Source organism: Peromyscus leucopus, chromosome 8b (genome assembly GCF_004664715.2).
Source record: "Peromyscus leucopus breed LL Stock chromosome 8b, UCI_PerLeu_2.1, whole genome shotgun sequence".
NCBI classification, from domain to species: Eukaryota; Metazoa; Chordata; class Mammalia; order Rodentia; family Cricetidae; genus Peromyscus; species Peromyscus leucopus.
The window spans coordinates 52,969,106-52,995,482 of NC_051086.1; the positions used below are offsets into that span (position 1 = coordinate 52,969,106).

The window sequence follows — 26,377 nt, forward strand, 5'->3', positions numbered from 1 at the left end:
CCATCTCCAACCCCCCCCCCCCCACTCCCCCGCCACGGCCCCTAGCCCCTGGCCGTTCGGCAAGACCCCTGCATATCCCGGGGCTTCCCGAAATCCAGTTCCCCTCCCCCACCCCAGCTCATGCCCCAGCCCCAGAACTCCGGGGCTGCCAGCCCCCGGTGTCCCTGCCCCTCCTGAGAATCGGGGTGTGCTCCTCAAGCCCCTCCCTTCCACCTGGGAGCCCCTTTTAGGGTCCCCCCTCCCTTCCACGCTCCCCTATCCTTCTCTTCTCCAACCTTCTCTTTCCCCTCTCACCCCTCCCCCCATCCTGGCCCCCCCTGCAAAAGTGGGGTGCGGAGGGGGGAGGGGTGAGAACCCACCGAGGGGAGGAACAAAACTCCAATGAAGTCAGAGCCCCCTACTCGCCGCCGCGGCCAGGCCCCCCAACATGGACTGTCTCTGTATAGTGACAACCAAGGTAAGCATGATGGGGGGGGGGTGCCCGTGGGGAGAGGGAGCAGGTAAGGGATTTGGGGAGAGGGGTTAGGTAGGCCTTACCTAGGGCTGCGGACACTGGGCTGGAGTGGAGCCTCTGAAATAAGATGTATTAGAGGGGTCACAATTTAGTTTTGGGGTTCACATCTGAGAAAACGGTGGATTTGGCCACAGGTGCCTCCTGGAGTGATCATTTTGTACCTATAGAGAAATGGAGAATTTGGTGTTTGGGGTGGCTTGGTAGGCTTTGGTGTTCGCCAGCAGTGTTTTGAGGGCAATTTATTTAGGGAGAAACCTGCCTGGCTCACATGGGAGTTCTGCTCATATATGTGGGAAGGTGGGCTGTGTGTGTGTGTGTGTGTGTGTGTGTGTGTGTGTGTGTGTGTGTGTGTGTTGAGGGGGGATTCTCTTTTTTCCTGGTCAAAAAGCTGGTTTCTAGGTGCTGACCAATTTGGGGGGGTCTCTTGGCATAAGGGTAAAGGTTACTGATTGTGAGTGTTTGATTTGTCTGGGGGTGTCAGCTGGCAGATAAGGGTGGCCCTTCAGGACACAGGACATCTCATGATAGATATGTTTGGGATGCTTCTGATTTGAGGGAATTGTTAATTTAGGGTTTGATTATATGGTTTAATGGAGTTGTCAGAGATCTGAGGCCTGATACAGAATTACCTGAGAGAATGGACCAGGTGAGGTTAGGATCTGGGGTATTCCCATGGGAGCTAGAAGGTTGCAACAGCTGAGGTTGCCATCTCCAAAGAAGGATGAGAGGTTTAGGGTAGGAAGGTAGAGAGAAGGTAGATGAGGAGGGGGGGACCATGTGGGTGATGCAAAATTTGGGGTAGCCCAGGCAGGTGCCCAGTATCCCCATCACCCACATTTCATCTAGTCCTGGTCAAGAAATCAGAAGAGCAGATGGAGGGACTGTTACCCTGACTCTCGGGAGGACACCTGGGTATAAGGGTCTCCGAAGACTTGCGGGGTGAAGAGGTTACTGGGATAAAAAGGTGTAGGAGGAGGCAGGGCCACCAGAGCCAGGATCTCCACAAGGGCCCAGGGTCCCTGTGGTCAGAGCCTGGACAGAATGGGAGCTCTGGGGTGAAGAGCCCAGGCAAGCTCCTGGTAGGGTGTTTAGGTCGATCGCTTGCTCCCAGACTCTGAGACTGGCAAGCTGGATGCCTGGTGTGTGGAGGGAGGCTTGGGCGGGTGGCAGGCAGCTGGGGGTTGGGGGTGGGACAGGAAGTGGGGGCCGGGGGAGGCGGGGTCCGGGTGAGTCACAGGCTGGGGAGGGGGTTATATTTAGTGGGAACTGCAGCTTCTTATGGGAGGGAGCTGAGGACACACATGTTCCTTGCCACAAACTCACACATGTGTATACACATGCATTGTGCACGTGTGGACATGATTGGAGATGGGGGGCTGAGGACTTTAGGTCTTGAATCCCCGGCCCCATCTACAGGGCTGCTTGTTTTTCTCCTGTTCTGTGGGCTTTGGGCTTTCTTCCAGGTTGCTGGTTTTCTCATCCCCTGTAGTTTTCAGTAGATTTTTGTGCCTTAGTTCTTCTGGCCCTCTTTGAGTGTCTGCCTGTGCTCTTTCTGTCTCTTGTCCTTAGGCCTGATCCTTGGCCTTGGCCCCTAGCTGTTCTCACCTGTGTCCAGATGTATGTAGGAAACCCATTGGAATGTGTGGGTTCTGCTTCTAACACGTGAGCACATGAATGCCAGTAAGGGTGAGGGGTTTGCCTGCACTGGTAACTATTCTGGGTGGATGCATTTATTCATTTCTCTGCTCCACACTCCTGTGTGTTCAGTGGGGCACATGATTGAGCACCCCTGAAGGTAGGAGGCTAGCAGAGAGGATCATGCATTCGGGTTTTACTGAGGTTTGGAGACCTAGGTTGGCCACATTCATTGGCCAGAAAACTTGTCAGCCTTCAGGGTGGAGGGACTCCAACTCCCATAAGGCCTTGAGGTACAAGATCCCTCCGTGGTAGAGTGTGGCTGTCCTTAGGACTGTTGGGAGTTGTGGTTCCTCTCTATCCAGGGCAGTGGCGGGGAGCCCAGGAAAAACCAGCAGGGGGCACATAGCTTCTGCCCTCCGAAAATGTTGGGGGGTGGGTTTGGGAGTGCTCAGCCTTTGTAGACTCTGATCTCGCCTGGTCTGTTTGATGGCCCTTCCATCTTTCGGTGCCTATATTTATAACCTGCTGCAGTAATTTAAGGAACATTTATTGAATACTTAATATGTGCTCAGCTCTGTGCTCTGTGAAAACTCTGCTTTACAGCTATCACTGAGTCTTATTCGGTACCTAGATCTCTGCCAGTATCTCTATCTCAGAGCAGCTTTCTCCCACTCCGCCCCCGTCCCTCCCCCTTCTCCCCGCGCTGCTGCCGCAGTTGCCATGGTAACCAGCGACGACTGAAGTTGCGTGGCGGACTTGAGGGCAGGGCGAGGGTGGCGGAGGGCGGAGCAGAACAAATGGGGGCTGGGGGAAAAGTAGGGAAAAGAGAGGGGGCCTTCGGCCTGGGCCCCGGAGGCGAAGTGGTTAAGCCCTCTGGGTGGTCCTTATTGGGCAAAACTAAGATGCTGGGGGCGGGGCAATGTGGCCAACAGCTTCATTCATTGGTCGGCAGGGGCGTGGTGGAAGGATAGTGTGGGCGAGGCCGGGGGAGCGAATGGGCGGGAAGCGGAGGGAGGCGTGGTTTCATAGAGCCAGGTGGGCGGAGTCGGCTTACTCTCTTGGAGGAGGCGGGCAGAAACCCTCAGAAAGGGGAGGGGCCAGGTTGCCAGACCAAAATGAGGGCGGGGCTGACCCGGGAGGGGCGGGGTGTGGTTCCAGTACCGAAAGGAGATGGGGTTCGTGTGGCGGTAGTCCAAGTAATTGCGGGATGCGGGGGTCTTTGGAAAGGAGAATCCGTGGGTTGGAGATATGACGTCTCAATTTTCCTAAGATGGAGGCCTGTTCACATTTCATCAGAGTACCCCTCCTACCTCAGCTCCATGTTCCAGGGAGACAGTTGCTAGGCGACGGCAAAGTCCTTGATTGCTGCGTTGCTAGGCAACGGGGAAACGGAAAATGGAGGGAAAAAGGAAATGGGGGATGGGAAAGGGTCTTAGTAGTCCATATCGCCTACTGGTGGAGAAGAAGGGCCAATGTATTTTGTAGGCTAGGAAGGAATTTTGAGTATAAGCCTGTTTCGCACTGGTTATTTCTGAGGACCCATGCATTTTATCCAGATATGAAACTAGGACATTGTGGGGGGGGTCATCTTCAGGGGCTTACTTAATAGATACCGATAAATGCAGGGGTGAGATCTTTAGAGGTCATTAACGCCTTTTGCCTTAGGTGGGAATTTTATATTTCTGTAAACAGCTGATTTGGGGAGAACCCTTACTAGACAGGTGGACATTCACGGGAAGGATATTTGGGAGAGAGGTTTGCAAGTCCAGGAATTTGGGAAGGATGGAAGACTGAAGTGACATAGGGGCAATTTAGGGAATTCTGAAAAATTTGAGGTCCAGATCATTAGTGAAATTATTTTGAGATTGGGTTTCACTATGTAGGCCAGGCTGGCCTGGAACTTACAGAGATCTGCCTGCCTCTGCCTCCCCAGTGCTGAGGTTAAAGACATGCATCACTGTGTCTAGCCTGATGCTTCTCCCCCCTTGGTTGTAGTAGAGAAGATATATTTGGAGCTGGGTGGTGGTGGCAGCGGCAGCGGTGGCGGCGGCGCATGCCTTTAATGCCAGCACATGGGAGTCAGAGGCAGGTAAATCTCTGTGAGTTCTAGCCCAGCCTGGTTTACAGAGCGAGTTCCAGGATAGCTAGGGCTACATAAAAAACCCCTGTCTTGACTTCCCAACCTCCCAAAAGAAAAGAAAAGAAAAAAAAAAAAGAAATATATTTGGGAGCAAATCTTCCAACAAAAATGTAGCTCAGAATCATGGAGAGGATGTTGAAGTGGTGTGGGGACAGCCAGAAAATTTATGAATTTGAGGGATAAAGAAAAGAATAGTTAGATATGGTGGTACATGCCGGTAATCTCAGAACTTGGCAGGTGGAGGAGGTTGGGAAGTAGAGGCAGAAGGATCAGGAGTTCAAGGTCACCCTCAGCTACATAAAGATTTTGGGCCCGGTCTGCATTACATGAGATTCTCTTCTCCCTCAAAAAAATATATATATCTATACATGAGCTGTCAGGATGGCTCAGGGTAAAGACACTTGCTGTCTAGCCTGATGACCTGAGTTGGATCCTTGTAACTCACTTGGTGGAAGGAGAGAACCAACTCCCTAAAATTGTTCTTTGACCTCCTCATGCATCCCGCAGCACAGGCAGGTATGTGCTAACACACACACACACACAAATGCAATAAAAATAAAAAATTTAAATAAAAGATAAAATATTTCTTAATATAAAGCAAGAGTCTGGGAATGATTTGAAGAGACTGCAATTGAATTTGGAAGGTTTGCTTTAAGGAAGATTAAATAATACTCCAAGTGAGGTTTGGGGGTTGGTATCTTAGTCCATCATATCATTCGGTTTAATGATTTGGACAAGGCAACTCCAAACAAATCTGAAGAGACCTTATGTGGATGTTTGTGTTAGCCAAGGGCAACATATTAATGTTAAGGTCGCTAGTGGTGGACTGGGGGGCAGATAGGACTTAGAAACGAATGACTTAAAGGGTTTGTAAATATGAAGGCACATCGAAGATCTCTGGTTCTTAACTATTGAGAACAGCGTCGTCTAGTTACGGGATGGGGCTGGATGAGTTGCAGGAACTCTGTCGGAGTAGATGGTTTGAAATCTGATGGGATGTTTGCAGTAAGAAGCTTAGGGTGGGGGCCTGAGATCTCTACGAGTTCTCAGAAGTGATGGGGCAAATGCTGTTGCCTCCCCTGTAGTCTGGAAGTACAGTACTGATGAGATACCCGTTGGGGTTTTGTAATAGAAGCCTAGTGTTTTGGGAGTGGTGGAGAATTAGGTGAAATAAGGGGTCCCTGAGAACCAGAGAGAAAAATTGCTCAAGTTTACAAGTGTGGGTATTTGTAGAGGGGTCGGAATGGGAGTATACTAGGGAAGTTGAAGTCCGCAGGGAAATGGCTGGAATCAGGGAAGTTGGTAGCCAAGAGGGTCTCCCCTCACCCTTCTCTCGCATCATGACGCTCTCCCGTACTGCGCAGGCGCCGCCCCCCCCTTCTCTGGCCGCAGCCTCCTGTCGCCGCGGCCGCCGCAGCCCCCGCCCCCTCTGCCCCTCCCCCTTCCCCAACCCAGCACCCTTGCTATCCCACCTATACCCTCCCTTAGTCCCCCTCCCCTTCTCCATGTCGACTCGGAACAGATTCGCCTCCATGTGTCTCTGCGTGGTACGTGCCGCGGTACGGGATCCGGCCCGCTTCCCTCTTCCCAGACACCCCCCCCCCATCTCAGGATGCGAGCTTCAAGTGCTGTCGCTGTTCCTACTGCTTGGCATGGGGTCTCTGGGTTGCAACTTCTTGAAAACAGGCGCAGTGGGCTGTACTTCTTATTATCCACTTTAACCCACACCTCTCTATTTTTGGGGTGCAAGCCCCGGTTCCAGGTCATTCTGTGCAGCTGGGGCTTTGAAGGTAGGGGGAAGGTACAACAGGGACATTCTGGGGGTGCAGACTTGCCCCAGTAGCACAGAGTGCCCGTCAGGACCCTGCATCCCCGTGGGTTATAGGAGATCTGTCCTCCTTCCTGTTTGGATCTAGCTGGCCTGTGATCCAGGACTGAGAGGGGTCCACCTCCCCACCCCCAGATCTGCAGCGTCAGAATTGCTTCCCTGCCGTACCTACCTCTTTCAGAGCCCCTTCTCACTGTGAAATTTCCAGGGACTGAACATAGGCCCTAACTTCCAGTTACATTTGAGAACTTTGCCTGTTCATTCTGTGGTCCCCATTTCCCTAACATCATCTGCCAGTCTCCAAAGCCTTTCCTTTAGTGTCAGACGAAAGTCGCTCCCCATCATAGGGCTGGAACAGGGAGATATGGGGACTCACTATGATAAAAATGACCCTTGTTTCTTATCTAGAATAAATGATGGATTGTCTCCCTTCATGTCTCCATTTTCTTTGGTGCACCTGGCAGTTGCTATGATTTAGAAATTTCCTGTTAAGTGGGGTGACCATGAAGGGATATTGGGCTCAAGTTCTCCCCAGCCTCCAAAACTTGGGAGGTGCAGGTTTCTGTCCTGCCTAATTTCTCTTGCAGGGAATTCAGGGCAATTTCTGTTGGGCATTTCCTGTTGTAGGGATTGTCCCCCAGCTTGTGCAGTGACCAGGCTGTTGGTTGACCTGCTCATTCAGAGCTGCAAATCCAAGACAGTTCAGCCTGCAAGGAGGGCTGTGCTGCCGGTATTATCCTTCCTTTCCTTCCTCTCTGCCTTTTTTGGGAGGTGGGGTGTAAAATAGGGTTCAGGCTGGTCTTGAACTCACCATGTAGCCATGGATGACCTTGAACTCCTAAGTCTTTTGCCTCCACTTCCAGAGTGCAGAGATTTAAGCATATACTACCATGGCAGATTTTCTTCTCTATACTTTTTCTTTGCCCATGGTCTAAATCTGTGACCCACACTTGGTGAGCCCCATTTTCTGCCTTTACGACTCTCCAAACATGTAGAGCGTATTTATTTATTTATTTATTTATTTATTTATTTATTTATTTATTTATTTATTGAGACAGTGTCTCACTATGTAACCCTAGCTGATCTGAAACTTTCTATATAGACCAGGCTGGCCTCAAACTCACAGAGATCTGCTTGCTTCTGGGATTAAAGGCGTGCGCCATCATGCCCAGCTCAGGATGCTGCTTAACTCTAGTTGAGTTTGTGTCCTGGTATGAGAGTGTTTTGTTGACAGGACCACTGCCCCCCTCCCCCAATTCTCCTACTGCACCCTTAACTACAGTCAACTTGATACATCACCTTCAGACTTTTCCGAATCATACTCTAGCATCAGGCATTGACTGCCCTTGATTAGCGTCCTTTTACTTGATCTTGCAACTGTTGCTCCTGAAATGTTGACACTCTCAGTTTCTCAGACCCTGGGAGGGAAATTCTGCCCACGTGTAGTTAGTAGCGGCTGTATTTTGTTTTCTCCAGTCCCAGACCTGCATCTGGTACTCTCTTGTTCCCTGACTCTAGAGTTTTGACAGTTCTGCTTGTGTGTGTGTGTGTGTGTGTGTGTGTGTGTGTGTGTATGTGTGTGTGTGTGTGAGGGGTGTCCAACTCTGGAGGGGAGGGGCCTAGAAGAGCACAGTAGAGGTGGATGTGGAAGGAGCCCTGTGGACTTCCGGCCCTTCACTAGTGCCTCTCTGCATGTTTCCTCTCTCTGGCCCCCAGTTAATCTCATTTACCGATGTTGCTATTAAGCTGGCTAGGAGGCTCTTGTCCTGGCAGCTGGGTAATTGGGCAGGGAGTCATGTTGAGCCGTTTACCTTCAAAAGTCAGGGGGAGACCAGAAATTCAGTTTTAACATTGTGTCCTCTTCTCCAGTCCGGGGGCCTGGCACCCATTCCTGTTCCCCTCCCCCCAAACCTGAGCCTTCCTGCCTCTGTTTCCCTGGCTTCCTCCCCCATTCCGTCTCCGTCTAGTATATCCGGATTAGCTGGCTGGCTTCTGGGGCGCCTTTGCTGAGTAATTCGGAGTGAGTGAGGCCAATGAAGGAAGAGGGGCAGGTTTAGCATTGTCCTGCTTAGGGGCTCCTGATGGCCAGTACTTTCTAGCCGAAGTACCTGACTTGGGTTCCTGTTTCAGGTATACAAGGTGCTGGAGAGCCAGTTGTAATGGGGAGGCTGGGGTGATAAGGGTAGGGTGTGGAGCAGGGGCGTTAAATGGAGTGTGGGAGTGGGAGATGATTATGGAAGCAAAGAACTTGGGAATAAATGAGGGTACAAGGGTCAGGTGCTAGAACTCTTAAAAGGATGGAGTAGAAGAGGAAGCCTTGCTTGGGGAAGGTTTGAGGACGATGGTGGTGGGGGTCTATGGGGTAGAGTGCCAGAGCCATAGGCTAAGAGGAGTAGGAAGTTGGAGGATGGCGCCTGGGCTTGGGTAGAGATGAGAGGTGCTGAGGCCTTGGCTGGAGAAGGGGCTGTCGGGAGGGTGGAGAAAGGGGAGCCAATGGGCTGGAGGAGAGGGAGGGGGGAGGAGGAGCTGGTCAGGCCCCAGGGCCTTCCGCACTGCACTGCTGGGGGAAAAGGAGGCGGTCGGGGCGGGCGCCTGAAGCCTGAGGCGCTGGGCTGGCCCAGTGACGGCTGCCTCGGTCCCCATCCCCAGAAATACCGCTACCAAGATGAAGACACGCCCCCTCTGGAGCACAGCCCGGCCCACCTCCCCAACCAGGTAAACGCCCCCGAGCTGGTGCACGTGGCGGAGAGGAACTTGTCCCACCTCGAGGCCGTCCATGGGGTCGTGGGCCACGCCCACCTCTCCCCCCTCAAGGTAGGAGACCCTGGCGGCCCCCTCCCCAGTGCGGCCCTCGGAACCTCGGAGCTGCAGCAATCCCCAAGGGCCGGTAGGGCAAGAGCTATGGGGGAAAAGATTGGGGATGGTCTGGCATCTGGGTCTTGGGCTCCTGGGGCTGGGGTGGGGGTGTGTGCTTCTTGATTGGGGTGGGGCACGATGCTGGAAACGTATTTGGTCTCACAGAAGAGAAATAGGCCTGGCAGGTGGGGAGTGGGTGCAGAGCCTAAAGCCAGGATGCATGTGCCTTTTCGTGTGTTTGGTGTGTTGAGATGGATGGAGGATCCCCCAGAAGTGCCCCCCATGCCGGGGCCCTTCATTCTTTCACATGCCCAGCCTCCGCTTCAGTTTTCTGTGTCCAGAGCACTGTTCCAAGTGCCTGGTGGCCTGATTTGCTCCTGACCCTTTCCCACTCCTCCCCCAGCCTCTGCCTCTGGGCCTGGCTCTGCCTGTTCCTGAGTCTCCAGTTCTTTCCATCTGGCTGGACTGAGACTTCAAGTCTTGGTCCTTTCTGCCTCTTCCTGTGCCCCAGCCTCTGCTCCCCTCCCGTCCCCCCCCCTCCCCTGCTGGCTGGCTGGCTGGTTCTTGATGCTGTCTCTCTCTTCCTCCCACGCATGCATCTCCTTCCCCCTCTCGCTGATCCCCAGCTCAGGCCTCTGTGGCCTGATCAATCCTCTCCTGGTTTGAGCAGTCGGTCCTCCAGCTCCCCATTTCTTTCCATTTCGCTCTTCCCTGATCGTCTCTGTCTCTTTTCCTCCTCTTGCTCTCTCCTCCACCATACCTTCCTCAGCCATCCCCTGTCCTCATTACATATGGCCACCTGTTCCCCTACCCTCCTCCTTGGTGCTCACAGTCAGCTTTCAGTATTTTTTTTTTCCCCTCCAGGCCTGAGAGGCCTTATTTCCAAGATCTCCCATTTCCCAGCCCCCTTTCTCTCAGTCTCCTTGTCTAGGGACACACGCTGTAAGATAGAGGAGAACACCGAGGGGCCACAAGTGTGGGATGCTTTAGGAAGGGGGACCCCGGTTGCTGACATTTTACTAAGAGGATGGGAGGAGGTTGATGAGCCAGGGGTGAGGCAGGAACGTGGCTGCAGCAGTCTCTGAGGCTAAAAGTGGCCAAGGGAGGGGTTGGGGAAACGTGGGAAGGGCAAGGGGCTTAAGGCAGAGGGGTAAGACTGGAATTGGTAAGTTACTCAGTCAGCTGCTTGAGAGGAAGGAGCATGAGGCACTGGGCATGGGAACAGTGCAGAGTATGCGCAGCTCTGTGCCTCCAAGGGGTCAAAGAAGACTCTGGATGCCTTTTGTGGGACGGGGGCCCTTATGTCTTGGGTAGGGAGGAACAGGAGCTGGAGGGCAGTAGTTGTACAGAGGTGTGGTGGCACCAGAGCTCAGGGAGTGGCTGGGAGGAGAGTTCTAGAAGAGGCCGTAAGTGAAGGTGGGAAGTCTCAGGACAGGGCTTCATTCGGCTCAGGGCTGGAGATGCCCCAGTATCCAGAGGAGCTGGCGAGTGGGCTGAGAAATGGAGGGCTGTGATTTGGGGACAGAACCTGAAGGGATTGAAGATGAGGTAAAGGGAAATAATGAAGTGCTCTCTCTCTCTCTCTCTCTCTCCTCAGAGAGGTGACAGGCGAGGGTAGGAGAGGTAAGGGATAGAGCTGAAGTCTGGTATAGGGACATGGAGGTGGGTGGAGAATGGTGACTGGGGTTGGAAGATTTTGGAACACTGAAGGCTGGGGACAAGGATCTAGGGAGGGTGTGGGATTAGGGTAGAGATAAAGAATAGGGAGGGACTGGGTGTGGGGAGAGGTTGTAGTATAAGGGTGGGTCTGAGGATGTGTGCCACTTTTGGAGGATGAAATTGTGGATGACTTCAGCAGCCAGTGACTGTTGGCTAGACAACAGCGTTTGCTTGGGGGCGGGGTGGTGGCGGTGGAGAGGACAGTCGATTCATGGGTATGAAATCTGTTGAGGGGCCTGAAATGGTTGGGAGTTTCTGGGCTTGAGAAATAGCAGTAAGGGAGAAGAGGGACCTTTATAGGAGAGGGAGAACTTAGGAAGGGCACGGGGACTCCTCGTACTTGGTCGGTTTCAAGTATTTGTCTAAGGAGGAAATAGGTTGGGGACCACCGGAAGGAGTCTCTTGGCAGCCTCACCTTATTGCCATAGAGACGTGGCTTCGGTTGCCCTGGCAATTGGGGAAGCCCCTAGGACAAGTCTAAAGCTGTCCCCGCCCTGCAGTTTAGCTAGAGACCCGGCTGCGTTGAGGCCACTGACGTCAGGGACCAGGGCACGCCTCGCTTTAACCCTTTCCTTAATGAAGTGGGGGCGGGGAGGAGCGGAGGCAGTAGAGGAACAGGCTATGTTCTGGATGCCTTTTACCATGCCTCCTTCCTGACGTTATTTGCACTGCGTAGGGTGAGGGGCTCAAAGGAGAAAGGAAGGCAGGTTATTCAGGATGCACTGCGCCCACGCCCACGAATAGAATCGTTCTGGCCTCTTGGCCGGGCTAGCGGTGGGCGGGTCCAGAGCCGGAGAGTCTTTTGCTCTAGGGAGTCTGTCGTACCCTAGGCCACGCCCCCACCCGTTGTCCTGACTACCAGGCCTCCTGGAGGTGGGTCTCCCCAGGTCTTGGCTGGTCTTAGATACTGTTGCTAGGCAACCTGGTCCCTGGAGGAAGGGGTGGATTGGATGGCGGGTGGATGAGAGAGAGGGAGGGACCAGAAGCTGGGGAAACCCCGGATTCTCATGGCGCAAGATTTAGAGCAAATGTGTGCCAAGGTGAGGGACAAATTTGGGGGAGGGTTATCAAGATATCTGGGTGATTTTGAGGGTATAGAGACAGGAAGGGGGCCCCAAAGAGGAGAGCAGGACCTAGTGGCCCTGAACCCTGGGGTGTAATGCGTAGCACGGAATGCATGTAGCACCCTGTAGCGTTACATCCGGTGAGAAGCATCCCCCCCCCAGCATGCTCCCCCTTTCCCACTCTGTACCATCTGCTGCTCCCCTTCTCCGTCTGGCTGTCTCTCTCTTCCCTTTTCTCATACTCCTCTTTATACATCCAGGGGCCTGGGGTGCGTGCGTGCGTGTGAGTGTGTGTGTGTGCGTGAGTGCATGCATGTTTGTGTAATATAGACAGGCGGGGTCCTGGAGTTGCTCTAAAGGTGGTGGAGTAGGCTTGGCTACGCAGCTAAAAGGGGATCCAGATTGGTAGGACCCACCTTTGGTTATGGACTTCCTCTGGAGTCTAGGCTTAGGTAGCTTTTTGTCTTCTGTCTCCTCTCCCAGGCCAATTCTCCCCCTGTGATTGTCAACACGGACACCCTAGAAGCGCCAGGATATGTGAGTTGTTTAGATTTTGGGGCTGGGGTCCAAGCAGAAGGGTAGGAGAGAGGAAGGAAGGAGTCCCTCCCTATGCGGGGAAGGAGGGGCACGTTCTCTGGCCGGAATGTCTGTCTCACTGTTTTTGTGTTTCTGTCCCGTGCTGGAGTTGCAGGTGAACGGGACAGAGGGGGAGATGGAATACGAGGAGATCACATTGGAAAGGGTAAGAGCCAGCTCCTCCATCCAAAGTCCCTGGGCTCGGGCTGGTGGTGCTTTTTGTGCCTGTGTTTCCTAGGTATCCAGACACTTAACTATGTCCCCGTGTGTTCTAGCTGCGCCTTTCTAATCCTGTCCTCTCCCCGCTTCCCTTAACAGAATGAATGGGGCAGTAAAGGGAGCTGACCACCCTCTTGTCCTTCTCTTTACCAGGGTAACTCAGGTCTGGGCTTCAGCATCGCAGGTGGTACCGACAACCCACACATCGGTGACGACCCATCCATTTTCATCACCAAGATCATTCCTGGTGGGGCTGCAGCCCAGGATGGCCGCCTCAGGTGGGAGAAGAAGACCGGGCTTAGGAAGCTAGTACTTGCCGGGCAGTGGTGGCACACACCTTTAATCCCAGCACTTGGGAGGCAGAGGCAGGTGGTTTGAGGCCAGCCTGGTCTACAGAGGGAGTTCCAGGACAGCCAGGGCTATATACAGAGAAACCTTGTCTCAAACAAACAAACAAACAAACAAAAAAGGCTAATACTCTGGAAAGGGAGGGCTGGAAGTTCCTGGCTCAGGCCCATATTGTTGTTCCCAGGGTCAACGACAGCATCCTGTTTGTAAATGAAGTGGATGTTCGGGAGGTGACCCATTCAGCTGCGGTAGAGGCCCTCAAAGAAGCAGGTTCCATCGTTCGCCTCTATGTCATGCGCCGGAAACCCCCAGCTGAGAAGGTCATGGAGATCAAGCTCATCAAAGGGCCTAAAGGTAGTAGTGGCCGTTTTAGCTCCAGCCCCGTCCCAGCCATCCTGCTTCTCCCTGCCCTCCAAGGCTTGCTCCCCAGGCCCATGGGCAGCCTCTTCTCTCCTCCTTGCCACCCAGGACTTGGCTTCAGCATCGCAGGGGGCGTAGGGAACCAGCACATCCCTGGAGATAACAGCATCTACGTAACGAAGATCATCGAAGGAGGTGCGGCCCACAAGGATGGCAGGTTGCAGATTGGAGACAAGATCCTGGCGGTGAGGGCCTGAATCATGTTTCTCTTGAGACTCAGGTCTCCGGGCAGGCCTGGAGTCCTCCCTGCCTGACCATGTCTGGCTCTGTCTGAGCTTTCGCTTCCCTTGACCCCAGGTCAACAGTGTGGGGCTAGAGGACGTCATGCACGAAGACGCCGTGGCGGCCCTGAAGAACACATATGACGTTGTCTACCTAAAGGTGGCCAAGCCCAGCAATGCCTACCTGAGTGACAGCTACGCTCCCCCAGACATCACAACCTGTGAGAACCCTCCAAACCTCAGAACTCCTCCCGGCCCATCCTAGTAATTCCTAAGACATGCAAGCCCATGACAGCCCCATAGCCCTACTAACGTGCAGTGGCCCCAACCTCTGACCCCTGTGGTGGTTGGAGAGGAGCCCGAACTCAGTCACGGTGAAGCACTCAAAAACAACCCAAGGGACACGAGGCCCACTTGGTTTTGTGGTTCTGATCAAATCCTGAAGTAACAGATAATTCTCACATTCTTTAAAAATAATTCCAGGACTTGGGAGGCAGAGGCAGGCGGGTCTCTGAGTTAAGAGGCCAGTCTGATCTGTGGAACAAGTTCCAGGACAGCCAGACAGAACAACACACAAAAACCCTGTCTGGACTTCCCCCACCTGCATCCCCACACAAACGTAGGGAAAAAAACTGGGCGTGGTGGGACATACCTGCTTTTCCAGTACTTGGGAGATTGAGGTAGGAGGGTCAGGAGTTCAAGGCTATCGTGGGCTACATTGCAAGTCTGAGGTCAGCCTGGGCTACTTGAGACTTGTGAGAAAATAGGGTAGGGGCCAGGCGGTGGTGGCGCACGCCTTTAATCCCAGCACTCGGGAGGCAGAGGCAGGCGGATCTCTGTGAGTTCGAGGCCAGCCTGGGCTACCAAGTGAGTTCCAGGAAAGGCGCAAAGCTACACAGAGAAACCCTGTCTTGAAAAACCAAAAAAAAAAAAAAAAAAAAAAAAAAAAAAAAAAAAAAAAAAAAAGAAAATAGGGTAGGGGAGGAAAAGGATAAAATCTTTACCTTTCATTTTATAAGAGCAGTTCACACGGTCACAAAGATGCCATGGGAGAAGGAATGTAGAGGGCAGCTGTATACCGGATAGAGAGGTGAAGTTCAGAACACCCCAGTAGGTATGCACACAGTAGGTCTCCACACACAGCAGCTGCACATCAAGAGAATAACACTGTCACAGAATAAGGTTTATTTCAGAAAACCATAGTTGGGTTAATGTTAGGGAACCTCTTCACACGGTTTGATATATTAAAAGTGAGAAAGAAGGGAATGGTGGTCCACCCCTGTAATCCCAGAATTCTGGAGCCAGAGGCAGGAGGATTGGAAATCCAGGGCAGCCTGGGCTACATAGGAGATGAGACCCTATCAGACAGAGGAAGGAAGTTAGAAGACCAAGTACAGATGTGAGAGTCCACTGATGATGCTCAGCATCTGTCTTCAGACAAAACCCTTTAGTAAACCCGGAGTAGAGATCCTAAGACACAGAGAGTCGTTCCTAGCAACCAGCAGCAGATGGTTCACGTTAGGAAATCCCAGCAGTGTGCCTGTCACGCCAGGAGTCAGGCAAGGATGCCTCTCACTGCCGACACTCCCCATCACTCCAGCACTTCCTCCATGCTGCCGCTGCTGCTGCTTACCAACCGGAAACGGTTCCCGGAATTTCCAGTAGTTAAAAGGATTACTTGCTTTTTCTTGAAGAGGTGACAGGGATGGAACCAGGGGCTCATGCATGCTGAGCAAGTGCGCCACCCCTGAATCACACCCTGGGCCTCACCCTGTATAATTTCGCCCCCCACCCACCTTTTCTTCGTAGAGTGAATATCAGAGTGAATATCGATTGATTAGGGAAAAGTAAGAAAGAACTCCTCACAGAGCTGTTTCCTTCCTTTTTTTTTTTTTTTTTTTTTAAGATGGGCTCTTTCTGTATCACCCAGCTATTCCTTATGTAGTCCAGGCTGGCTTTCTTTGAACTTGTGCTAATTCACTTGTCTCAGCCTCCTGAATGCTGGGATTACAGGTGTGTGTCATCATGCTTGGCTTTAGAATTTTTATTTATAGGTATCTTTTTGTTGTTGTTGTTTCAAGTCAGGGTTCCTCTGTGTAGCCCTGGCTGTCCTGAACTCACTCTGTAGACCAGGCCGGCTTTGAACTCAGAGATCCGCCTGGCTCTGCCTCTCAAGTGCTAGGATTAAAGATGTGGACCATCATGCCTGCCCCCATTATACTAGGTCTTTTTAAAAATTAGAGGGAAACATCGGTTTGTTTATTTGTGTGTGTGTATTTGTGTGTGCTCGGACATTGCACGGTGTGTGTGTGCAGGACAAAGGACAACTCGGGAAAGCCTGTTCTCTCCTCCTGCCGTGTGAGTTGTGGGGTTTAAACTCAGGCCACCAGGCCTGGTCGCAAACACCTCTCAGCTGTCTCGCCCATCCCATGACCTGTCTTTGAGACGGTTGTGCTGGGGTTCCAGGCCTTTGCTGCTGTGTCCAGCCAAACGTCCTTCCCTTCCTTTCTCTTCCTTTCTTCCCCCTTCCTCTCCTCATTCTTCTTTGGTTTTCTTTTTTTTCCTTTGTGGTACTGGGGACTTAATCTTGGTCCTTGAACATGGTGGGCAGATGTCTGTAACAGCTGTATCCTGCCCCAGCCACGCTACAACTTTTTGTTACTGTACCTCCTGGTCTTGAACTACTACTGTGGCCTCAGCTAAGGAGTGCAGGGTTACAGGGGTGAGGCCTACACTTGGGGTGGCCACGTTATTATTTTTTTCTTGTTTTGAGACCATCTTAATTGTGTAGCCCTGGCTGGCCTGGACCTCATGAAGTCCACCTGCCTCTGCCTCCTGAGTGCTGAGATTAAAGGCGTGTGCTGCTATGGCCATGGCCACATTCTAAACACCCCTCCCCCACCCCCTGCCTTTTTCTTTCCAGACAAGGTTTCTGATATAACAGTACTGACTGTCCTGGATCTCACTCTATAGCCCAGGCTGGCCTTGAACTCACAGAGATCCGCCTGCCTCTGCCTCCTGAGTTCTGTGTGCCACATCTCCCGGTGGAAAAATTTTTAAAGTTTTTTTCTTACATTTATTTATTTATTTTTTATTTATTTATTTTTTTTTTGTGTGTGTGTTTCACATGTGTAGGTGTGTGTTCACAGGCTTATACATCATAGTAGAGGCCACAGGACTGTGTGTGGGAGTCTGGTCTCCTTCTATTGTGTGGGTCCTGGGGACCAAATTGACGTTGGCAGGAATCTTTATCCACTGAGCCTGTATAGAAAAAAATCTTAGTATGTGAAAAGATCTCAACCTTCTTCAAATTACACATTTTATATGGAATCCTAATCAGAATTTCAGGTTATCTGTCCCTGGAATTTATGTAGCATCTAAAGTTCAATTGGAAAACTGTGTGGGAGAATAACAAGACATTATTTGGGGAAAGAATGGGATATTATTTTCCTTTATCAAATATGAGACATACCATATTCAAATATTATGGTACTATTTGTTTTTCCTTTTTCTTTTTGAGACAAGGTCTCACTGCGTAGCCAAGACTGTCATTGAATTGGCAGTCCTCCTGCTCAGCTCCTAGGGCTGGGATTATAAGTGTGTACAATCATATCTAGCTTTCTAGGACTGTCTCTGAACCCTATAACCTACTAAAAATAACTTGGACTCCTTGGAGAAAGGATGGTTTCCAGTCTTGGGCAAGAGGCAGGAGGATCAGTATATACTTGTAATCCTAGTATTTGGGAGTTGATGTAGGGGAACTGAGAACTTAAGGAAAGCCTGGGCTACGTAGAACCAGTCTCAAAAAATGACTGGGGATGTAGTTTAGCTGTTGGAGTGTTTGCCTGGTGTACATGAAGCCCTTGGGTTTCATCCCCAGTACTGGATAAAACTGGGCTTTATGGTTCATGGTCCTAGTGCTCAGGAGATGGAGGTGAGGGGTCAGAAAGTTCAAGACCGCACAGTGGGTTTGAGGCCAGCCTGGGCTACATGAGACCGTTTTTTTGTTTTGTTTTTTAACCCAAAGCAGGGCTGGGGAGATGAGTGAGGTGATAGAATGCTCTCTTCACAACCACGAGGTCAGAGTTTGCGTCCCTAACACTCACGTGGAAAGCTGGGCGCTGGGGTGCACGTCCATCACTCTGGCTCTGAGGGGTGGTGCGGAGACAGGTGGATTCCTGGAGCTCACTGCTGGGTTAGCCTAGCTGAATCCATGAGCTCTAAGTAAGTGAGGTGAAGCTAGGCATGGTGGCACACATCTTCAATCCCAGCACTCGGGGGGCAAATGCCAGGGGATCTCCGAGTGCAAGGATAGCCTGGTCTACATAATGAGTTGCAGGACAGCCAGAGCTATATAGTGAAATCCTATACTGAAATAAACAAACAAACAAATAGAAATTAAGATGGAGAATGCTTTAGAGGGAGACACCCAAAGTCAACCCCCGGCCTCCATCCTTGTGCGTGCACATGAGTTCTCCTGTGTGTGTGTGTGTGTGCGCGCGCGCACACACACACACACACACACACCCAGAAAAAAGAAATTACAAATATATAAGATGAACTTTAACATTTGTCATACTAGAGGGCCCCCAAAAAGGACCCAAGACTATTAGAGTCACAGCATACACATGAGCCACATTGGAGAGGCCTTTCCTGGCCTTTCAGAATGCATTTAGTATGCAAAACACATGAAGTCATAATAATACCTAAGAAAAAACTGGGAGCCAGGCATGGTGGTGGATGTTTGTAGTCCCAGCTACTTAGGAGACTGAAGTAGGAGGGTCAGTTGAGCTCAGCCAGGCAGGAGCAGCGCAGTGAGATCCTGACTGGAGAATAAAGCCCTAATCACATTGTGATCAGATGGGTTGGGACTGGGAAGCTGGCACGCAGCGATTATGTAGGATGAGCAAGGTCTGGGGTTCCATCTTCACTACAAAATCATTTTTTCTTGTTACCTTGGGAGGATGCTACCTTACCTAGACGCATACCATTCTTCCTGAAAACCTGTAAGGGAGGTAATCAGTCGTCCATCCCCTCTCTTCTGTATCAGCCTTACCACGGAGCAAGCACAAGGCTGCCATGCAGCAGGTCTTGTGTGTGGGTGGGTGTGCATGGGTGTGCATGTTTTCTTGTTGCTATTGTTCGAGATAGGATCTCATTAGATAGCCCAAGCTGACTTCAGAGTCACCAAGTTACCCATGCTGGCCTTCAGCAGTCCTCCTGAGTGGGACAGCGGGCTTGAACACGACACTCAGCAGGTAGGACAGTCCTCTAGAAAAATCTTACTAATGATTGTAGAATACTAACATTTTGCAGTCCCTGCGAATATCAGACTTAGACTCCATCATCAGCACCTGCAACAAGAACTTAGGCGGAAGGCTGATGGAGCGCATTGTAATGAGCCGATCAGCTGACCACACCAGAACCTGCCAACTCTAGGAAAGCCAGCCTTTTTTTTTTTTTTTTTTTTTTTTTTTTTTTGAGACAGGGTCTCACTACATAGCTCTGGTTGGCCTGGAACTCACTGACCATCCACTGCTTTCCCAGCACTGGGATTTAAAGTCTGTGGCACCACATCCAGCAGACTCCACTGTATCCTGTGGTGATGCCGTGGGAAGCTCAAGGCTGGTGGTACCCTGCGAGAATATTTTCACACTGAATTTGAGTCTGCTCAAGCCTCTAGGACAAGCCTAAAAAAACAAAAAAAGGAGAGGAGACAGGGACGGACACACGGTTAAGCAAGACCACAGGGATATACAGGACTATCCCTCATAGAATGCGGGAAAATCCTTTAGACAAATGATCCAGTTTTAAAAAAAATAAATGACTAGCCATGAGGGAGAGAAATTTTATGGATTGAGAGACCTGATAGACGCTTTAACCAAAAGGCAGTCTGAAAAACATGGTACTAGTATTCCCCTTGGGCGCCACCTTTCCCAGCTTACTACAGACATACGACCTTCGGATCAGTGCCCTCTGATGGCATCTGTAAATTCCCGACCCCTGATGCTGCTGATCACCAATACACTTTTCTGGTAGAATAACTCCTCTTTGGCCAAGCCTGGCCCTGGGCTGCCCTGGAGAGGATGGGTGGGTGGGCACTATTGTCTGGATTTCCATCTCATCCTTTTCTGTCCTTCCCTCAGCGTATTCTCAGCACCTGGATAATGAGATCAGTCATAGCAGCTACTTGGGCACCGACTACCCCACAGCCATGACCCCCACTTCCCCTCGGCGCTACTCCCCTGTGGCCAAGGACCTGCTGGGGGAGGAAGACATTCCCCGGGAACCAAGACGGATTGTGATCCACCGGGGCTCCACAGGCTTGGGCTTCAACATCGTGGGTGGCGAGGACGGTGAAGGCATCTTCATCTCCTTCATCCTCGCTGGGGGCCCTGCTGACCTCAGTGGGGAGCTGCGGAAGGGGGACCAGATCCTATCGGTGAGAAAGGCCTGTGCAGGCCTCTGCACTCCCCCCTGAAGAGGGCGCCATGCTCTTGGGGAGGGTATGGCGGGGGGTGCAGCCTGGTCCTCCTGGACCATTCCCTGACCCACTCGGACCCAAGAATCACTGTCTTCCTGTCCCAGGTGACAGCCTCTTCCCCCCTGTCTAGGTCAATGGTGTTGACCTCCGCAATGCCAGCCATGAGCAGGCTGCCATTGCCCTGAAGAACGCGGGTCAGACGGTCACGATCATTGCTCAGTATAAACCAGAAGGTACCAGGCCTAAGCTTCCCTGTCTCGTTGGCTCAACTAATCCTCAGAACTGTCCCTTTAGCTGATGGATGGCCTCAGCGGGGGTGGGGGGAGGATGGATGTGTGTGTGTGTGTGGTATTAGGATGGGACAGAGTCCCAGAACCTTCTTGTCCTTTCTCAGAGTATAGCCGATTCGAGGCCAAGATCCATGATCTTCGGGAACAGCTAATGAATAGTAGCCTGGGCTCAGGGACTGCATCCCTGCGGAGCAACCCCAAGAGGGGCTTCTATATCAGGTGAGACGCTCCTGGGCGTGACGTTTGAGGACGCCATGTATTATTCCCACCCACCCCCCTCCAACGTGTGTCCATTCCCCACACAGCTCCTCCCCTGAATCCTGCCTGCCTCCTCCTTTCCCCCCACACTCAGACCTGACACTCAGCCCGCAGTTCACGGGCTTGGCCACACAGCCTGATCTTCTAGAATCTTCTAGAATATATTATCTGGGTTGAAAAGCAGCCTCTGCCCGAAGTGTCTTAATTGCGTTCTAGCCCCTGGTCACCCATGCATTTCCCCAACAGCTATTAGGGTGGGACCTAAGGTCAATGTCTGACCCAGCAGGCATCTCTAGCACCTTCCCTCCCTCCCTCCCTCCCTCCCTCCCTCCCTCGGCTGAATTTGAACTCCTAGGCTTTAGTAATCTTCCTGCCTTAGATTACAGGCACTTGTCACGGTGCCCAGCTCTGGGATATTTTGAGTCCTCTTTCAGCTTGGCATCCCTGTGGGAAGCCTTGGTGGGAAGGACCGCAGCTCTCTGCCTGCCTCCTGTCTTTCTTTTCCTTCCTTCCATCTTTTTTCCTATGCTGGGGATTGAGTCCAGAGCCCATGCATGTTAGGCTTACACTGAAGCCCCGCTGCAGACACACCCCAGCTTCCTACCCGACTGCTCATAGCATTTGTTCCCTTCTCAGGCTCCGTCTTCGTGGTTCCTCTTCTGTCCCTCACAGGGCACTGAGGCCCCCCCCCCACCTCTCTTCGTCCTCTTTTTTTGTCCATCTGGCTGGCCTTGTCTGCCACTCTGCTATCCAGGTGTCTCTGAAGGCTGTCTGGCCTGGCTTGATGCCGTCTTGGAGGCCTAGACCAATTCCGGCTGCTGCTTTTGGGCTCTCCCATGGGCATGTCGCATTCGACACGTCCTGGGCTGGGCTTGCTGTGTTTCTCCTGGATGCTGTGTTCCTTCTCGGAGGCCCACATCCCTGCTCCCTTCTCCCCAGCCTGTTGGAGTCTAGTAGGTCCCCGAGGATGTGTGATTCTCAGTGCCAGCGGACGCTGCACGACCCTGGGGGCTGCGTCTTCTCCCCAGTCCCACCGTTTTCTCTGCGTCGTGGCTCTTTCCGAAACTGGACAGAGCTTTTAGTCCCTAGGCGGTTTGGGGGTTTCTCTGTGTGTGCCACCAGCGGTCCATGCCCTGGAACGGATCCCTTGCCCGGAATCGGGCTGCTTCTCGACGTGGCTGCCGCATCCTTCCTGGAGTTCCCGGCCAGGCCCTGACCCACAGTCCCTTGTGCTCTAGGGCCCTGTTTGATTACGACAAGACCAAGGACTGCGGCTTCTTGAGTCAGGCCCTGAGCTTCCGCTTTGGGGATGTGCTTCATGTAATTGACGCCAGCGATGAAGAGTGGTGGCAGGCGCGGCGCGTCCACTCTGACAGTGAGACCGATGACATTGGCTTCATCCCCAGCAAACGGCGGTGAGGCTCCTGGGGGCGGGCGGCCTTCCTTCCGACAGAGGCATTGACATTCAGTAGAGGATTCTTGGGGGTGTGCTAGACCCTGCTGGGGGACCATGGCTCCTCCCATCAGCCCTTGGGCAGGGACGTCTCACTGAGGTGCACAGGGCCCAGGTGTGGCTGGGAAAGACGGGCTTCCCACCTGGTCCAGAGGGCGGGGCCTCACTGAGCATTTCCCCGCAATTCCCTGCCCTCCCTCCATGTACCCCACAGGGTTGAGCGACGAGAGTGGTCGAGGTTAAAGGCCAAGGTAGGTGGAGGGTGGATGATGGACGTGGGGGGGACGCCGTGGGGGTGGCCTCTGAGCTAAATCCTGAACTTACCGTAAGGTTGGTTTTTCTTCCAGGACTGGGGCTCCAGCTCTGGATCACAGGGTAGGTAGGACTAATTGGAAAGCTGCGGGATGAGTGGAGCGTGGCGTTTCCCTTGACGTTCTCGGGAAGGCAGGCAAAGGTGGTCTCCAAGTCCCCGCCTTGGAGCCTCCTGCAGATGCCCTGTCTCCTCCCAGGTCGAGAAGACTCGGTTCTGAGCTATGAGACGGTGACGCAGATGGAAGGTGAGCCCTCGCCCCAGCCTCAGCTGCCCCGCCCGCCCGCTCTGCTTGCTGCCTAAGCCCTTCCGGCTCTTTCTCCTCAGTGCACTACGCTCGCCCCATCATTATCCTTGGGCCCACCAAAGACCGTGCCAATGACGATCTTCTCTCTGAGTTCCCCGACAAGTTTGGATCCTGTGTCCCTCGTGAGTACGGGGGGCCTTGGATAGAGATGGAGTTGGAGTTGGGGGACCTAGGGCGTCCTACTTTGCCAGGGCCGTGACACTGGAGTACAGGGGGACACAGATCGCTGTGGGGGAGGGGTGCTGCCTGCCCACTTCTGTGACTGTAGCAGGCAAGGCCGGACCCGAGCCTGGGAGGCCCCTGGGTGGCCCTTCTGTGACACCTGAGTCTCAGTCATCCTACCAAGGACCAGCTGGGTCCTGGGGTGGGGGTGGGGGGGTTGATGTAGGCTAGTATTAAGGGATGGTGGTTAGATCTTTGTGGGATGGGATGACTTCTTGGCAGATACGACACGTCCCAAGCGGGAATACGAGATAGATGGCCGGGATTACCACTTTGTGTCCTCCCGGGAGAAAATGGAAAAGGACATTCAGGCGCACAAGTTCATCGAGGCCGGCCAGTACAACAGCCACCTCTACGGGACCAGTGTCCAGTCTGTGCGGGAGGTAGCAGAACAGGTAAGAGCTGGTGGGCACCGCATCCTCTTCCTCCCGCCCTCTGCCCGCCCCATTGCCTCCCTCCGGCTCTCTCTAACTCTCTTTCTCTCTGTCTCTTTCCCTGCTGGGTCTGCGCTCCGCTCCTCCACCTCCTCCTCCTCCTCTTCCGCGGCCCGCCCCCCTTGCTCCTGACCCCGTGCCCCTCCACTGCCATCTGCCCGTCACTCCTTGCCCCATTTCTCCTCCCTTCCTGGGGCTTTGCCTCTGGTGGCTTGGCCTTCCCCACCTCGTTCCCTCCTTCCTCCCTGACTCCCCTCTGCTCCTCTTCCTCTCCTCTAATGGGGGGGGTCCTCACTACCCTCTCCCTCCTCTCACCCCTCCCCCCCACTGCTCCCCACCCTGTCCGCCCTCTCTTTTCTCCATCTGCCTCCCTCCCTCCCATCTGGCTCTCCCGTTCCTTCCATCTGTCTGTCCTCTGTCTGTCCTCCTCTCCCTCCTCCCTCTATCCTAATTCCGTTTTCCTTTTCCCTTTCCTGTCTTGCCCTACCTGCCCTGGTCCTCCCCGCATCCCACCTCTCCCGCCCCCCCTCGTCCTTGCTCGGCCTTCATCCTTTGGGTCCTGTGCCTCCTGCCCTTTGTTCTGCCCCTTCCCTGTCCTCCTGTGCCTGGCACTCCATCTTCCCTCCCCTCCCCTCTACTGGTCGCTCTGTCCATCCACACCTTTCTGTTTTCTTGCCTGCACGTCCTTTGATATCCGTCATGTCCCCTTTGGCCAACCTCCTGCCCCCCAACCTTTCTATATTCTGTGTTTCTTCCTGGCACCTCTGTCTGTCCTTTCCTGCTACCTGCTGGTCCCCCTCCGCCTACCCTGCCTGCCCCCAGGGGAAGCACTGCATCCTCGATGTCTCGGCCAATGCCGTGCGGCGGCTGCAGGCGGCCCACCTGCACCCCATCGCCATCTTCATCCGTCCCCGCTCCCTGGAGAATGTGCTGTGAGTACGGTCCTGGGGGCTCCCCCTCTGCTCCCTGCACTTGTGATCATGGCCTCTCAAGGCTCCTGCCTTGATCTGTCCTCTCAGAACCTCGGACAACAGTTCCCACCGTCCTCAGAGAGCTCAGTTGAGAGTGGAGAGCCCGGGCTGGATGCAATGGCAGGCCTCTCCTGCCTCGGGCTAGGCAGGACTCCAGTTCTCAGTAGCGCCCCCCAGGGGCGTACCCAGGCCGGGGCACATCAGAACCTCAGAGGCAGTGGGAAGTTGGAGTCCGGATCCCATCTGTGGGGCTCAAGACTGGAGCGATGAGTTCCAGAGAGGTCCTGGGTCGGGTGGGTTGCCGTGAGCTCATCTGCAGGCCCAGAGGATGTCAGAAATTCTGTTGTTGGCTATGGGCTCCAACATGGAGAAAAGATGCAACTTAGCATGCTAGGATGGAGGAGGTAAAAATGCAGAGGGGCCCACCCCTCAGATCTACCTCTCTCTCCCCCTTGACAGAGAGATCAATAAGCGGATCACAGAGGAACAAGCCAGGAAAGCCTTTGACAGGGCCACTAAACTGGAGCAGGAATTCACAGAGTGCTTCTCAGGTGAGAGGTCGATGTTCCCCATGAGCCACGCGGACAGGGAGTCGGCTGAGATCTGATGGAGCTGCCCGACGGGGTTGGTGTGGGGAGGTGTCCCGTCAGTGGGCGCGGGGACCATGGCTCCTGGCCGCTCTGGGCTCCTTGGTCACGTGTCCTTGGGACCTTGGCCTCATGCCCTGCTCCGTCGACTCACAGCCATCGTGGAGGGCGACAGCTTTGAGGAGATCTACCACAAAGTGAAGCGTGTCATTGAAGACCTCTCAGGCCCCTACATCTGGGTCCCAGCCCGAGAGAGACTCTGACTCCTGCCCTGGCTTGGCCTGGACTCACCCTGCCTCCGTCACCTGGGCCCTTGGTCTGGACTGAACAGCCCGAGCCCTTCGCGCCCCAGCTCCCCTTCCCACCCTTCTTATTTATTTCCTTTCTGACTGGATCCAGCCCATTGGAGGGGGGACACTCCTCTGCATGTATCCCTGTACCCCAGAACAGGGCTCCTGGACCCCAGGAACCTGGGGCCTGGTGGGGGGGCTGGGCTCCTGGTTCCGAGCCTTTGCTCCTTAGGACCCCTACCCCTGCCCGCCCCCATGCACACACAGACCCACTGGGGGCCTCTGCCCTCCCCATTTTCTCCCACATACATTCCAGAAGTCAGGGCCCCTCTCAAGGAGTACCCGCTGTAGGGATTCAGGGCCACAGGCTTCCGCGCTCTCCTGAGGCAGGGGTTGGGGTCACCCTGCCCCATCATAGCTCCCCATGTCATTTGAGTTCTCATTTATTTTCTCCGTTTTTTTCTTCTCAAAGGTGGTTTTTGGGGGGAGGAGTGGGGGACTCTACGGTGGGGTCCCTGTCTTCCACACGCCCCCCACCTTTTTTCTTCGCCGGTTTGCATGAGTGGAAGGCCTAACTGTGGCTTTTTTTTTTTTTTTTTCTGGGATTTTTTTTCTTTTCCTTTTTCATTTTTTTTGGGGGGGAAAGGGGAGGATGGGTCTAGGGAGTGGGGAAGTGGGAGGGGGGTGGGGGGTGAGGGTCAGGGGTTGGGTGTCCGGGAGCCAGGGGAAGACAGGAAATGCTGCCGCCTTCTGCAATTTATTTATTTTTTCTTTTGAGAGAGTGAAGGGAAGAGACAGATACTTGAAACCCAGTGTGTGGCCTGCTTCTTTGGGGTGAGGGAGGGAAGTGGAGACACAGGTGGGTGCCTGGGATGGGTGAGTGAGAACTTCGGATCCCTCCTCACCTTGCAGAGAATAGAGTGCCCGAAAGGGTCCTGGGAAGGAGCTGTCAGGCCAGGGCGGCAGAGACGGTGACGAACGGATCTGGGAATCCCTGGAGCTGTGCTAGTCACCGGCAAACTCAGTCTAGCCCTGTCCATTCCCCTAGCAGGCCTCCTCCCTGTTGTCATTTATTCCTAAAGAAAAATCCAGAAGCTCCTTGACTTACAGTAGGCAGAAAATGACCTGTGTACAAGATTGTGTACAGAATGTAGAAATTTAATATACCTCACTTGCTGAATTTAGGACACAGCTTCATCCATCTTGAAGGTCTCAGAGTGTTGGCCCA

At 53.3% G+C, this 26,377-nt stretch overlaps 1 protein-coding gene across 12 annotated transcripts; it reads left to right on the top strand.

Annotated features, from left to right (window-relative positions):
- Dlg4 (discs large MAGUK scaffold protein 4) lies at window positions 1-25,957 on the top strand. Of its 12 annotated transcripts, none has more exons than XM_028869510.2 (20): window positions 1-457; window positions 8,770-8,835; window positions 12,243-12,296; window positions 12,451-12,501; window positions 12,708-12,832; window positions 13,087-13,256; window positions 13,371-13,507; window positions 13,620-13,764; window positions 19,690-19,985; window positions 20,158-20,260; window positions 20,422-20,536; window positions 21,814-21,990; window positions 22,243-22,279; window positions 22,376-22,403; window positions 22,538-22,585; window positions 22,666-22,767; window positions 23,090-23,262; window positions 24,124-24,233; window positions 24,732-24,823; window positions 25,016-25,957. In XM_028869510.2, the coding sequence occupies exons 1-20, from the start codon at window positions 428-430 to the stop codon at window positions 25,120-25,122; spliced, it is 2,166 nt and encodes a 721-aa protein (XP_028725343.1). In that variant the 5' UTR covers window positions 1-427; the 3' UTR covers window positions 25,123-25,957. The 12 variants fall into 12 exon arrangements, 11 of the variants coding, with proteins under 11 accessions (XP_028725343.1, XP_028725338.1, XP_028725345.1 ...); XM_028869505.2 differs by having other exon boundaries at window positions 8,770-8,934; window positions 25,016-25,775; XM_028869508.2 differs by having other exon boundaries at window positions 2-457; window positions 12,442-12,501; window positions 25,016-25,775.
- Window positions 25,958-26,377: the final 420 nt, after the last annotated feature.

Excerpts from the sequence above, each read along its gene's own strand:
- Dlg4 (XM_037201402.1), top strand. The coding sequence starts at position 5,798 with ATGTCGACTCGGAACAGATTCGCCTCCATGTGTCTCTGCGTG. Across the intron at positions 8,935-12,242 it reads CCCACCTCTCCCCCCTCAAG|GCCAATTCTCCCCCTGTGAT; the intron begins GTAGGAGACCCT and ends CTCCTCTCCCAG. Across the intron at positions 20,261-20,421 it reads TGCTCAGTATAAACCAGAAG|AGTATAGCCGATTCGAGGCC; the intron begins GTACCAGGCCTA and ends GTCCTTTCTCAG.